Source organism: Lucilia cuprina, chromosome 4 (assembly GCF_022045245.1).
Source record: "Lucilia cuprina isolate Lc7/37 chromosome 4, ASM2204524v1, whole genome shotgun sequence".
Classification (NCBI taxonomy): domain Eukaryota; kingdom Metazoa; phylum Arthropoda; class Insecta; order Diptera; family Calliphoridae; genus Lucilia; species Lucilia cuprina.
In genome coordinates, this window is record NC_060952.1 from 41,448,139 (window position 1) to 41,464,538 (window position 16,400).

Here is a 16,400-nt window from a genome sequence, read left to right on the forward strand (position 1 = left end):
GTATCAAAAGTAATTGCTAAGAAAATTAAAACTAACCAATAAAAATGAGTAATAATGAGTAATCATAGAAATAATAAGTTTATTATTGAATTGAAAAAATTTTTCATTCCTCAGTAGTGAATAATGAAAGTATCTATCGGTGGAATAATTCATCGTTTTCAACGTTCAAAAAACTGATTCGCTTAAATGAAATTAAATTTTCCATCAATCCATTACTGCGTTCACAGTTTTATATTTCGTAATCTTTTTTTCTAGCAAAAGGACTTTAAATTTTAAACATTTTAAAAAATATTTTATTAATACTTCTGCTTAAAAAAATATGACAACTTTCGTGTCAAATTACAAAGAAGAGTTGTAAAATTATTACGTGTTATGTTATATTTTATTCTGTGAGAATCAAAAAATATCAAAAATGTTTACAACAATTTGTATAACAATTTTGTAGACATCTTATTTATATGTATGTAGATAAAAAAGCATTGCCTATTATTTCCAATTTCCAAGTATTGAATTTCTTACCCAATTAAAATATTATCTTAAGATTTCTTCAAACTTACCTAGAAAGAGAAAAAATTGAAAAAAATTATGATTAGAAGAAGTCGTATAACAAATTTAAGTTTCATATTTTTCTTTACAAATAAAAAACAAATTTATGTCAATTATGAACAAAACAACAGTTGAGAAGTTAAAATGGCTAAGTCTATATTGATAAGAAAGTAAGTATAGTATATAATTGAAAAACTTAAATAAAACTGCAGCTTCGGGACAATAGTTTTAAAAACTTTTAAAAAATTTCAAAACTTTATAATTATATAACAATAAAAATAAATATAAAAATAAATTTTAAACATTTTGCACCTAAGCTAAAGAAATTCTTTTAAAAATGTTTTTTAAACAACTTATACTTGTAATATGTAAAGCAAAATCGATAATTTAATCAAATAAAAGAAGTAGACTAATAGACTAATATTTTTTACAATTTTTATTGGTCTTAATAAATTGTATAAAAATTATTTGAAAAACATAATAAATACACTTTACATAAAACTAATAAATAATTGTTGTTATTTAAAAATAAATAAAAAATTAAGATATTACTTAAGTTCGTAGTATACGTATTATGGAATTCGTTTGTATTAAATATCAATCATACGCTTAGTTGTTTTATATTTACAAATATACACAACAAAAACGTAATGATGGAGACAGATGGAGAAAGTATAGTATGCTTTTAGGCAAACTGTATAAAGAATAAATTTATTTTAAAATAAAAACCAATTGTTTTATTAAGAACAAAATGGAAGTAATAAATTTGTTAAAATAAAAACAAAAAATGATCAAAAAGTCAAAACAAATATCCCATTGTTTTAAAAATGGCATATAATCTTTGTAAATGTTGGTATTAAAAACAATTGTGTATAAACTATATAACAAATTCTGATTAATTTTAGGGATATAATCAATATTTTAAAAGAGAAGGTTGGAAACAAAAACAAATTTTCTTTATGGGTGTTTATGTACGACCAAGAATATTAAAATGTCCAATTTTTTGTATTTAAATACAATAGATTCTAGCTAATCTCCTAAAATGATGAAATTACTTATATAGAAAAAAACATAGACAAACAAAACACAACTGTATAGTTTTCTACTGTAAATTGTACAAATTATTAACAATCTGACAAACTTACACACTTAATCCTTGTTCTTTACAATTGTAATAAAAATTTTAATCTTTATTACAATTTATTTAATTTAGTCAAAAGTGTTTGAAAATCTTTTTACCACGACAACGTCGTAAAAAACTAAATATATTGAGAGTATATATTCGCATTTATTTTATTTCACTCTAAAATTTGTTATTTTATGATTTTCTTTAACCATTTTTATAGTTTTAATCAAGTTTTATTGTTTCGCGTAAATTTTCCAACACTATATTTATTTAGCTCTTTTTGTTTCATATATACATATGTATATAATTGAATTTAAGGTTTACCCTTCTCCTTTGTATGTAAAAGTAGTGAGAATCAACCACTTTAACCACACTTCATTTGGCATCGTAACAAAACGTATAAATTGTATATTGGTTGGTTGGCATTTTCGTTCATTGTACTCAACTTATTTGAGGAATATAAAAAAAAACAAAACATATAAAACGAATGAATGATATAAACATTTTATTGGCATTTACTATATTTACAACTATTTGGTGGTAATGTAATTTCGCATGTATTTTAAAAGTAATTCCAAAAATATTTAAAGTATTTACATAAATTTTAAGTACCTATGTGTATGGACAGAGGTGCTAAAAAATATATTTAGCCTTTGTTAAAATATGGTAAATAACAGGATTTTTTTAATTTCCTTAAAATTAGGTAATTTCCTGAAGGAAATTGTCTAAACAAGGTATAAAACTATTATACCAAGGAACGAAACTCAAAGCTATTGACAATTTCACATGCCATATAACTACATAGCAAAATCCTTACTAACCCGGTAATTAGTAATATTACAGCAAATTGTTAGTATTTACTTTTTGGGTAATAGTACTTAATTTTTTCCGAAGATGACCAAAAAACTGAACTGATAAATGTGCTTACCCAGCATTTACATATTTAAAACCGACTCTACAGTAATTTTCTATTAATATTATTTAAAACTTCTAATATCAACTAGGGTACAACTAATTACTAACTATTTGTTTGGCATACGCCTTAACTAACTAACTAAATAACTAACTAACTGATTAATTAACTAACTTACTAACTATTCGAATTTAAATCTATAGTCAGGCAGCTTTTAAGGTTCTAAGTGGTGTTTACACGACATCAATCTAACAAACTAACTAACTGTCCCATAAACTTCATCTCATGAAAACTGCAAATTTAACCTTAAGATAAAACAAGTAAGAAATTATAGTCAGGCGAGGCCAAAACCACATAATACCCTACAACCATATAATACCCTACAAAACATAAGTATAATACCCTACAATTCAAATTTTAAAAAAAAGCTTTTTATAAGGTCTATGTTCAAATGAGGCTCTATTATTATAAGGATCATAAGGGTCATCAAGTCTAGTATGGAACTTGGTTTTACAGCTTTTTGTCGAGATACGAGTATATTAAACATAATTATGAACTTAAAAGCCATATTCGTCATGTTCATTTGTGTGAAGGCTAGGTGAAAAAATGGAAAAATTTTAAAAGGCTTCGTACCAAAGAAGATCATTTACCAAATTTTGATTAATTATCTTCAAAATTTCGACATGTAGTTTGATTACAAGGTTTACAAGACCTAATCGAGGGTACAGTTGTATGGGGGCTAGGTGAAATAATGGAGTGATCTTAACTATTTTCAATAGGCTTCGTCCCTGGAAGAATAGAAGATCATGTGCCAAATTTCATTGAATTGTTTTTCAAAATTGCAACTTGAGGGCCGACGGACGAACAGATTTAAATCTACTCAGAAAATGATTCTAAGCCGATGGATATACTTTAAGGTGTACATAGGACCAATATTACTGTGCGTTACAAACAACAGCACAAACCCAATATACTCTCCCAGATTCAGATAATGGGGTTTATTATATCAGTTCCGCAAAATACCCATATTTTATTTTTAGTAGAAGCTATATGTATATTATGTTAATAATTTCAGTTTTCATTTTATTGTTTATATCTTCAAAACTAATTGACAAGTTTAAATAAAAAGTTTAAATGGAGCAATATAATTTTTATTGGAAGTATAATTTTTAACAAATTTTTCAACATTTTTCGTTTTTTTTTAATAAGATCCCACAAAAATGTAAAAATTTACTTACACAACAACTGCAGTCAAGTTCTTACCAAAAACGTAATTTGAAAAATTAGTCGTTGTAAATCGCATGATAAAACATGTACATTTTCTATTACATCACTAATGAATTAGGAAATATTTATATAACATATTATTAGTATGATCTTATATACCGGCGATATGTAGGAATTTTGAAAAGTATGTTGTTAGGTAAGTAATTACAATTGAGAGCTATTATTCAGTTCTTGCTGGGATGTTTATACTGTAGAAAAGTATTCACAAGAAACTTTTTAATAGAAAATTAATTATCTTTTTTATATAAATTAAAAAAAGTATTTCTTTATTTTGTCTTTTAACATGTAGAAAAAATATTTCTTTAATAATTTTTAAAATCTTATTTTAATTAATTTTCAAAAACCTTCTGCTTTTAAGCAAATGTTTATACAAAGTTGCTGTTAATAAAAAAATGTTATTAAATTCCCCCTTTTTAGTTAGATTTTTTTTGTAAATGAAACGTTCTTTAAATCGTTCAAAGGTGGTATTAATTTTGTATATTCCCGTTTCTCAAGAAAGCACACACCAACAGTGAGACATAAATATTAATTTCGTTTAACAAAATGCAATTTGTTTTATATTTTTATTTCGTATGTGCATGTAGTCTTTTAAAAGTGCTCTTCCAGCAATCAAAAGCAGCATATGTTTTGTTTTGGTCTTGTTTAAATAAACAAAACAAATTTAAACAAAAAAAGTAAATAAGACAATACTAACACAACCACATTTTCATTGGCACAAAAAAAAGCAAACAAACAAATGTATTTAAATACACATACACTGGGCGAGTAAAATATCTAGTGTAAAAATAGTAATAAAAAAACAAAAACAACAACCAAGCATTACACTCTCACACACGCAGACGCATTGTGGCAAAAGGACATCAGGGACTTTAAGAAGAAACTGATACAGTTACATATTTAGAGAGACTGAGTGAGTGATTTTCTTTACTATAGACGTACAAAATGGTAGAAAAAACAACAGCAATTTATAACAGTTAAAATAAAGTGTTTTTGGTCGGTTTTTGTATGTTTGTCTGTATATTAAAGACAAATTTCAAAGTTTATAATGGAAGTTTTAAAGGAAAATAGAAAATGGAGAACAAAAAAAAACTATTGTATATGTAATTTTCAATATTTAAAAATGAGGTTAGAGAATCACTATTTCAATAAAATATTTTTTTTAAATGTGGAAATATGGAAATTTTGGAAATTTTTAATATAAATTATTAACGGTTTTGGCAAACTGTTCATTTTATATATTATTAATTTTTTATGAAAAGAAACAAACATAAAAATAACTTTCCATTGGTCATGGAATGAACAATGACCACTTATTTGTCACTTTGAAATTGTTTAAATAAATCCATTTCATGCACATACACTATTAGTACTTAAACAAGAATTTAATTTTCTCCATTTTGTGTGGATGTTCCTGAATGTGTAACTTTGACACTTGAATAAACTTCATTCATTCACTCATTCATTCATTGCAATGCAAATTGCAGCATTTTTCTTGTTCGACCATATTTATTTCCATTTTAAATTGAAAAAAAGAAAAAAATAATAAAAATAAAAAAAGTAAAACACTATATAAAAGAAAGGAAGAAAAGGGAAGAGGATATGGAATTGAAAAAGAAACTGACTGTAACACATGTGCACGATCTTTACCCTTTTCATGCATATACATATATGTATGTATATATGTATGTATAGTATAGGAAATATTTGAAAACATTATACAGGCAGTTCATGTTCTTTTATATATACACTTTAAATTGGTAAATCGAGATGTAGTAACAGATTGTGTAATTGAAAACTCATATGCAGACACGCTGAGCACATACTACATACATATGTACATTCTTTTAAAACTAACAATAAGTAATTGAATTTAAAGTATAAATAGTTGTCGTATTGTGAAGGAATATGTTTCTATATAGAATGGATTATTTAGGATTATAGTTATGGATCTAGAATTTTATTTAATGTTTACATAGGAAATGTAGTTATTAAATTAACTTTGATTTATTATTATTAGAAAATCTATGTACATAAAAGAGTGGTATTATTGAGTGACTGATTCATCATTACTCAGTTCAAATGGCTAAACATAAAATCAACAAATTTTAACATTAGTTCTACTAAGATAGATTTTTGAAATTATTTTGGGATAAAAATGTGTAACAAAGGTGATTTTTTAGTTCTTAATTACTTTTTTACTAATTAATATATAATATACTTAAGGCGAACTGGTTAAAAGCGTTTATAGGACAAGTCATCAATGTATACTGGACACATTGGAAGGTTATGCACAATCATCGGACGTGCCTGATCGTATACCAGACGCAGAATATTTCGGAAGCATCGAAACACTGATCCAAGATAAAATGTCTTGGTCAAGCGGAACATTAGCGTAAATACCAGTAAGAATCCGTTGTTATACGGCTCTTAATTGGGGGATAAAGTGGGACTGGGGTTCTATATTGAAGATCCAGAAGCAAAAATATATCATCGTTTACCAAATCATAACACAAGCTTCCAGGCAGAAGTACGAGCAATAACGGAATGCGTAAATTGGATTAGAATAATTATGGCGCCCACAGCGCTTAATATATTTACTGACAGCCAGAAGGCAATTAGGACGATATCAGGAGACAGATCTAAATCTAAGACCATATTGGATTGTAAGAAAGCTTTAATGAATAACCTCCAAGAGGTAAGGTTCACATCATATGGGTACCAAACTACTCGGGAGTAGTCGGTAACGAAAGAGCGAATGTAATAGCTTTAAAAGGGAAGGAAGCTCGAGGCAGTTAACTTGACAAACGCAAAACCATTCGACGCAACAAAAGCTGAACTAAAAATATGGGTAATAGAATCCCATAAGACTTCTTGGAATAATGAAACAGTAGGTAGAACCACGAAAATCCTATGGGGTGGCCCTGATGTGAGCAAGACGAAAAATCTCCTCAAAATGAGCAAGTCTGAAGTTATTATGATAGTACGTATTTTGAGTGGACTCACATTATACGTGCGGATTCAGACGTATGTAGAGCATGTGGAGAGGACAGTGAAACTCTGGAGCCGCTGTTCGTCGATGTTAGATCCAAGTATCATGGAAGTAATGTTATTCCGGAAATAAAATTTTAACTAACACTGATTGGAAGATTCTTATGAATTACGTTCAGGAAACTGAGTTTCTGAACACTAAAAACTAATTCTTTGAGTTCCTTTTTTTCTCATGATAAGGATTGTGGCCTAGGTATATAATATATATAATATTAATAAAATAATATAATTTATATATAATATATATAATATTAATAAAATAAAATAATACTAATAAATTTAAAATTTTTTTGGACACATCTTTTAAAATTATAAAACACCTATTTCGTTCTATTTTAAAATTATAACCTTTTTAGGATTAAACGAGAGTAAATCCCAAAGTTACTTCATATCACTTGTATTATGATAGATAAGTTCCGGACGATACCGTTTGCAAATATAGTATTCTTTAAATGGAACAGAGTGACAAAATTGTTTTTATTTTTACAAAATTTATATAAAATTTATATTTTTACAAAATTATATGGAATTGCTCATAATTAATTAATGATTAACACACTGCAAAAATTATTAGAGCAAACGATTCATTAAGGTAATCCATAAACTACTCCTCAGTAAAAATTAACGGAGTACATAATCCGTTTGGTAGTCCTATGTTATGCAGACATGGATCATGTTTATTTTTTTGAAAAATTAATAGTCCATGGCTTGTATTTATTGGTGGCATGTTGCGGATCATGTAATCTTCACTATAGTGGTGCAGGGTATAAAAAGTATGTTATTGACGAATTGTTTTTTGGACTTGAAGAAACCAAACTTGACCCAATTCGGGTACATAGTACTTTTTTTAAAAAATGATTTTTGTCATTTATAAATATATTTATTATGAAAATCACTCTCAAAAAAAAAAAAATAAAATAAAATAAAAATAAATAAAAATAAATAAAAAACAAGTAAGAGTTCTATATTCGGATGTGCCGAATCTTATATACCCTTCACCATGGTGTGTTAAAAAAAGTAGATATCAAAAATTCTTCTATCAAATCACTTACTTCGGGCTGAACATACTTAATTTCATCTTTTTAGATTCAATATTATAGAAAATTCAAAAAGTACTTTAAGAAACCAAAAAATATAAAAATAAGTTCACGTTTTGCGGTTCTCACCTAATTCCAACTCTAAATACTTAATTTCATGTTCCTACGTTAAATATTATAGAAAATTCAAAAAGAATCTTTTGCAGAACGAAAAAGTCCCATCGATTTGTTCTCATCTAATCCTCTACATACTTAATTCCATGTATCTAAGTTCATTATTATACCCAATAACAACACACTAGTGCTGCTCTCGCACTGCTACTCTTGATCTGCTGCTCTCGCTCTGCCTTGTTTTTATAAACAGAGTACAATAACAAAATTTACCGTATGATTATGTATTTTGTTTTTTGCAATTTCTGTTTGAGCATGAATAAAAAATCTCAGTTTTTGATGAAATTTTTAGAGGTTGTCTTGGATTTTTGCTCATATCTCCGTTATTTATGGACCGACTTTGCTGATTTTAAATAGCGATCTTCCCGAAAGCATGTCTTCTCACGAAAGTGAAGGGTATAATAAAATAAAGAATATGTATCAATTTAAGGGAGCTTAACATACATATTAAAAAATAAACTATTTTCTGTTTTAATATTCTTCTCTGACAGAGAAGCTTGTTTAGAAATGTGTTTGAAGAAGCAATGTCTTGGCTTTTTAAATGAGTCAAGATGTTGCAGCCGAACAAGAATGAATTTTTGACAGAAAAATCGGTTTAGCTGTATAAAGCTATTGTCAATATTTCCAAATTTTTATTCTTTAATTTTTCATAAAATCGTCGACTATGTTTCAGCAAACTCGAATCGTTTAAACGGTTGGAACCGGATACATATATATGTGTAGATGTATACGTGTGAGTTCGGACTATAACACTTATCTTTGTTCTTCCTTGCTTCCTAGGAGTTACGGTATATTTACTACCAAATTTTGGGAAATGTTTAAAATTTTCTAAGCAACATAAACACATTTTTTGTTTAAAGAAATAGCTTGAAAGTCGAATAGTCTTACAAAATTTTTTTAAACAAACATGTTTAGGAAAATTTTTTAAAGAGCTTAAGTTTATCTATTAGATAAACTAGGCAAGTCCCCAAGGTAGAATACCTCTTAATCTTAAATGGCCTATCAAAATACCAAAACTATACTTTATATAAGAATTTGTAAATTATTTAACAGTCGAATATGTTTTTACGTTTTTGCTCTAATATTTCTTTATGATAATTCTGCTATTTACATAAACAAATATAAAAAAAAACTATATTTAGTCTACAGTGAATATATAATTACAATTTGTAAAAAAATAAACACCTATGAGTTGTGCTTAGAATAAGGAAAATCCAACTAAAACAAAAGCAACCTAAAGCATATTTGACAATGACGAATTTAAATTACACTTCATTTGATAAAGACAAAAACATATTTGATTTCCCCAATGCAAAAAGCAGTCTACTACGGTCAGAGTTCTATTAGAAAAACTCAAGGTCAATCTGGGAGTTAAGCCTCTTAGCAATCAATCTTGTTCCATCAAAAGACTTATACAATACAAATTAAGTATCTAGTACATTACCCGCAGTAGAGTATTTAAATATATTACTTATGTAGGTGTTAAATTATTGGTCAGTGTTGAAAAAATAACCAAAAGAATGGTTTACATAAGTTTCTTTATTTTATTATAATATTCTTATGCAGTTTTGTATAACACTAATAGGTCTTAAGAGTAAAATTACCATAATTTGTACAACACGAACTGTTTTAAGACTTCTGTAATAAGTTTCATATTTTGGGTGTTTCACCACAGCTCACGAAATATTACGTGTGAATAAATTTCGACAAAAGATATACACCAAGGAGTAGCCACTAATAAATAGCCAAATATATGTTTTAACTATGAACAAAAAATAATTTAAAGAATATCTTTTTAAAAAGAAAATTTCAAAAGTTTCTTTACAAAAGAAGTTAAGCTAAGAACAAATATTGCATTTTCTAGTATTTAATCAAGTTTTAAAACAATATTTGCTTTTAGTTTTTGTGTCCCTTTGGATTTTTTTAAATATCCAATGCTGCTATTGATGAATTATTGCATTGTAAGCGTTATTATTTTCCTTTTCAAAATTCATATTATTTGTTCTTTTCCTTTTATAGTTTTTTTTTCTATTATTTGCTATTATGTGTTTCTGTGTGTATTTTTAACGTGCACTTATTTGGTTTATTTTGTGACATTTCTAACGGAAATTAGAAATTTCTATAAAAAAAAAGATTTTTGTTCAATTCTACTGCTAACGCTGTGGTACACATTTTGCTGTCATTTCATTAAATATTCTATAGAAAACTTGATTGAAATTTCTATATATAAATGAAGTTTTTTGTGTATAAATGTAGTTTTCTATGCGCTATTCTATGCTACACTACATAATCATTGTCTATTATTCTTTGTTTAATTAACAAAGGACTCCTGCACGTATGATTGATATTTAATTTATTAAATTTTAACATTCACATACGTAGTGTAGGTTAACAAACCTCTTTGTAAAGGAAATAATATAAATTTGAAAATTTAAATTTAAACAGAAAAAAATTTATAAACTTATATTCACTTGAACTTTATTATAAAAACAAAAAAACTTTTTTATCATAAGCAGTTAAACATCAATAATTCCATATTTATAATTTTTTTTTTGCACTCAAGTATTGTATGACTGACTACTTTAGCAACGCTGTTTCAATTAAATGAGTACACAACCATTAATTAATGTTCATAATTAACCAGTATTATAGTGAAATAAAAAAACAGGAAAAAACATGCATATGACAACATAAGTATGTCATTGCTGTGTCATTAATATGAAAAACACGCTGAAAAATCTTTATTTTCTTTTATTGACCAACAATAAACAATTAATGTCATATGCGTTGAATTTTTTACGTTTGAGTTTATGAAATTGATATTTACCGAACGCTTTAAAATAGGTGTTTGAAATAAATTAATGGCATTTTTACTGGACACTGTATTTTATCGACTTAAACTTGTAAATTTCCAAGAAAATGATGAAAAGGAAAAAAAGAATTAAACTAGAACTGAACTATGGTTGAACAAGAACTGAACTAGAACTGAACTATGGTTGAACAAGAACTGAACTAGAACTGAACTAGAACTGAACTAGAATTGAACTAGAACTGAACTAGAACTGAACTAGAACTGAACTAGAACTGAACTAGAACTGAACTAGAACTGAACTAGAACTGAACTAGAACTGAACTAGAACTGAACTAGAACTGAACTAGAACTGAACTAGAACTGAACTAGAACTGAACTAGAAATGAACTAGAACTGAACTAGAACTGAACTAGAACTGAACTAGAACTGAACTAGAGTTGAACTAGAGCTGAACCAGAACTGAACTAGAACTGAAATATGTTGTCAGAATCAATAAAAAATTAAATCGTTTCTTTCCGAAAATCTTTTTTACGTTTTCATTTTTCAATATTCTCTTTTTTCATTGTTATTCTTGTTTAATGATTTGTCAATCCTTTTGTCCAAAAAATGTAATTAATTTTATACACCCATTTGCTCAATATTAATATTGATGTCTTCCATCATTAAATTTATTATCAAAACTAATAATAATGACAACACACCCTAAACGGACCTACAAAGAACTCCCTCGCCTTATTCTGCTTCTTGATTTTTTTTTAATAAAACAATGAAATTTATGTATAAAAATCATTATCATTACATTATAAATATTATGGATGAGAAAACAAATTATATAAATATTTACAGCTTAATTGTTAAAAGAAAAATGGGAAGAAGAAAGTAAAACAAGAATGGAAAAGTAGTACATACAAGTAGGTAAAAGTCAATAATATTGCAGTCGTGATAAGTAAGCAGTAGCAGCAGACAGTCTGGCTGTTTGAAACAATAAGTGACAAAGCACTTAGGGCAGAAAAGGAAGGAAAGTAAGGAAACTTTAATACATGTAACTAAATAAAATGAGAAGTGGAAAAAAAAATTATTGGAACGAAGCAAAATAATAATAAATTTATTTACATAACTCTGCCACTCATTAAACTTATTTTAATGTCAAATGTTTATAAGGAGAAATAAATCTAAAACATTAATTTCGAATTTAACAAAAATATCTTGTATGTCATTGTAATTCTGGCAAAAAGTTTCCAAACTTCCAGCAACTCACAAACACTTAACAATAATTGAATAAAAAGTTACTCGAGAAAATGTAAGAATGATGTTGAAAGAAAGAATAAAAGAGAAATATACTTACGAAAGCACAACGAAGATAACATATATCATATGACGCTTGCTTAGAGTTGAAATGTACTATGTTCACATTTAACATAAATGTGTAAATAATAATCAGATTTAATAAAAATAAGTTATAACTTTATTATTTTTCGTGTTCAAGATTTGAATTTCAAGCCAATACATACACCTTCAACGTACATTAATTATGTGAAAAATATAATTTTTAAAGTAGCACTTAACATTTTTACACTCTAAGCTGTTGATGTAAGAGTTTTGTAATAGAGCTTTTGAAAGATAACAACATTGTTCATTTTTCTGACATTTTTTTTGCAATAAGAAGTGCAGTCTGAGCGTTTGAGTATGAAAATTTTAGAAATAAAAAATTTTTTAAATCTTGAAATAAATGATGAGAAAAGTGTGAAAAAAAGAAAATGCTTATCAATTTTGTTAAGTACTACTCATAAACTTTAGATGTTTAAATAGAAAAATTATTTATTTTAAATGCCCTACAAAAATGATAACTAATATTGCTTCAAAAAAATAGTGCGAATTTTATATTTTATGTAGTCATTATCAATTGCACTTGAAAATTGTGCTCTGATTTCTTCAGAGAACTCTTATATTTGAAACATATCTAAAGTCAACGCTATAAAAATGTAAAAATTATCAATTTCATTTAATTATTGCTTAATAAACTTGTGAAGGGTTAATTATCTGCTTGTCATTTTTTATAATTTTTAATATCAGCAATAAATACATTTTTAAGTGGTTAATTTTTTCAGTACATTTTGCTTATATCATTTAATGAAATACAATTTTTTCGCTTATTACATAGAACCATTTAATAGCAAACATATGGAATTTATAATTATTTTAAAATTAACTGATATAACATTTTATATTAAGATTATACAAAAAATATAGTTTGATATGTAATAAAATATAGAATATACACTCATACATACAGAGAAACAACTCGGCAGGACATTGATATGAAGAGAGAGAACAATCTCTCTTTTCATAGAACAAATAATCTAGTCTTTAGTCTACTCTATAGCTTAGTCTATAGTCTAGTCTATTGCCTAGTCTATAACCTAGTCTATAGTCTAATCTATAATCTAATCTATAGTCTAGTCTATAGTCAAGTCTATAGTCTAGTCTACAATCTAGTCTATAATCGAGCCTATACTCTATAGTTTAGTCTATAATCTAGTCTATAGTTTAGTCTATAATTTAGTCTATAGTCTAGTCTATAGTCTAGTCTATAGTCTAGTCTATAGTCTAGTCTATAGTCCAGTCTATAGTCTAGTCTATAGTCTAGTCTATAGTCTAGTCTATAGTCTAGTCTATAGTCTAGTCTAGTCTATAGTCTAGTCTATAGTCTAGTCTATAGTCTAGTCTATAGTCTAGTCTATAGTCTAATCTATAGTCTAGTCTATAGTCTAGTCCATAGTCTACTCTATAGTCTAGTCTATAGTCTAGTCTATAGTCTAGTCTATAGTCTAGTCTATAGTCTGGTATATAGTCTAGTCTATAGTCTGGTCTATAATCTAGTCTATAGTCTAGTCTATAGTCTAGTCTATAGTCTAGTCTATAGTCTAGTCTATAGTCTAGTCTATAGTCTAGTCTTTAGTCTAGTGTATAGTCTAGTCTATAGTCTAGTCTATAGTCTAGTCTATAGTCTAGTCTATAGTCTAGTCTATAGTCTAGTCTATAGTCTAGTCTATAGTCTAGTCTATAGTTAGGTCTATTGTCTATAGTCTAGTCTATAATCTTAAATGTAATTTTTATTTAAATACTTATGGTTTATGTAAATTAATCTGCTGAAAAGTTTCTAACATAATTTTAGTTTTAAATTTCTCTTCAAACGATTTTTTCTTATGTGTTTCCTTTATTTTGATGTGAATTGAGTTTCTTTGTTTTTCGTTATGACGTTAATTGGTTTATTGTTTTGATGTATAATATATTTCACTTGAAATAATTTTATTTAAATATTTTTCTTTGAAACACCAACGAGCAGAATGCAAAGAAATAAAGGATGTAATTAAATACTTAAAAACAGCAAGATTTTAATTAAAACCACTTCACACTCTCTGATGAAAATGTGGATTTTTTTTGTGCAAAAATAAAAAACTAGATAAAAAATAAATAAAATAATAAGGAGAAAGTAAGTAGATGTAATTACAATTGGTTAGATAGCTGTAGAAAAACCAGCAATATCTGCAAAAATGATTGACTAACAAAGTTTATAAAGGAAAAAGGATTCTAGTGAATAGAGGGAAAAATATACAAACACTTTGCCTAGCTAGATTTTCTTTCAATTAAAAAAAAAATCTGAAATCTAAAAATCCTAAAATTGCACTCTAATATAGTCTGTTCTAATTGGCAAATTAAATAAATATTTTTTTTTTATTTTTTTTTTTAAATTATTAAATTAAATGATTGTTTATAGTATTTAATTGCTTTTTTATAACACTTTTTTTGTGTATATTTTTTTCATAATTTAGCTGCTGGTAGCTTTTTTTATGAGTCCGATATAAAATATAAAAAAAACTATATTTATTTAAAATCAAAACAAATTACTAAATAAATTATTATAAAATGTGTAAATTAGTGCAAAGTCTATAGTTTATTTGTTGGCTAAACAATTTAAAACAGATTTTTTTCCATTTTTTATATATAAAATATTTTTGTTTTCTAATTTTTTTGTTCAAAATTTACGCCCGTGTGCTTCGCTAATAATTTTCTAGTTAATTATTATAATGTTTATTATTGTTAATATTTGAAAATGAAATTGAAATTTTCAATATGTCCATAAACATTTAATACTTGTAAATATTAAAGTTTTTATATTTTGAATGTGTGTTAAATTTAATTTAATTTTTTTTTAATATTTTTCTCATTGCGAATGTATTTTTGGTGGAATTAAATGAAAATTGAATAGATTTTTTCTATCATTTCATCTTAAAGTAATAAAATATATTGTTTATTTAACACTTTTGTTTGTTTGAAGATTTAAATACACGTATGAGTAATATTGTGTTTATTTACAATAAATATTAATCATACGTCAAGAGTGTTTTTTCGTATAGAAACACGTGTGACAAATAATTAAATTATAAAAAATTAAATGTTTCTAATCTATCCTAATGATTTTAGTTTGTGCTGAATTTCATAGCGATTTAAGAGTTAATGAGTGAATTTTGGACATTCTAGTTCTTTTCTGAAGGTCACTTTGTATGGGAATAGGGTCAAATAATAAGGCCTAAAGCAATACAGGCTTATTTATACCTTATGTGTGAATCAATGTATCGCGTTACAAGTATATTTAACAATATCATGAGCTCAAAACCGCATTTCATGGGGTTCTGTTGTATGAGTTCTAGGTGAAATAATGAACCGATTTTCGACTTTTTCAATCGGCTTGGCCCTTGAGTAATAAAACCTTAGGTACCAAATTTCATCCAAAATTGCAACCTGTGCCTTACGCACAAGCAATACATGGACAGTCAGCCAAATAGACTGGATCAGAAAACGATTTTAACCCGATTGGTATAATTTCAGATGCGTTACAAATATCACCCTTCCCAATACAAGGTCTTGAAAAGCGTCCTTTACTTCTGCATAATAATTATGAGAATACTGCTGTGATCCCAAAGTACTTCTATGGAGTTCTGGCCTTCGTTATTTATTACTACTTCACAGAGGGAGAAAAAGTACGAAAGTACAGAAACACTTAGTTATTATTTTGATAACCACAGTTATAATTTTGACAGCGCATCGCTGTCATTTCGACAACGTATTGCTGTAATTTCGATCATACTTTATGTCAATCACATCGTTGTCATTTCGATAACGCAAAGTTCTGTTTGACAACTTAGTGTTGTCACTTGGTAACAACATTATTATTTTTTGTTGATTCAACAGCGTCTTGTATTTGTTTTGCATTTTTATTGTTGATTTAAGAACTATACGTGCATACTTTGACAACGGATGTTATTGAAAAATTAAAAAAACTTTGTATCAATTTGATACCGGTCGTGTGTACGCTTTTTTTCCCTCTGTGTTAAATAAACTCATATTAGTTTCTAAAAACAATTATTGGAACCAATTGATGAAAATTAAAAAATTTCA

The 16,400-nt window shown here is 26.8% G+C and overlaps 1 protein-coding gene across 1 annotated transcript in view; it reads right to left on the reverse strand.

Annotated features, from left to right (window-relative positions):
* Positions 1–538: 538 nt before the first annotated feature.
* Positions 539–16,400, reverse strand: part of LOC124419767 (sodium/calcium exchanger 3) — a 162,423-nt gene continuing 146,561 nt past the window's right edge. The window contains exon 3 of the mRNA XM_046950338.1: positions 539–557. Coding sequence (XP_046806294.1) covers positions 554–557 — 4 coding nt within the window. The 3' untranslated portion in view covers positions 539–553. The remainder of the gene's footprint in view (positions 558–16,400) is intronic.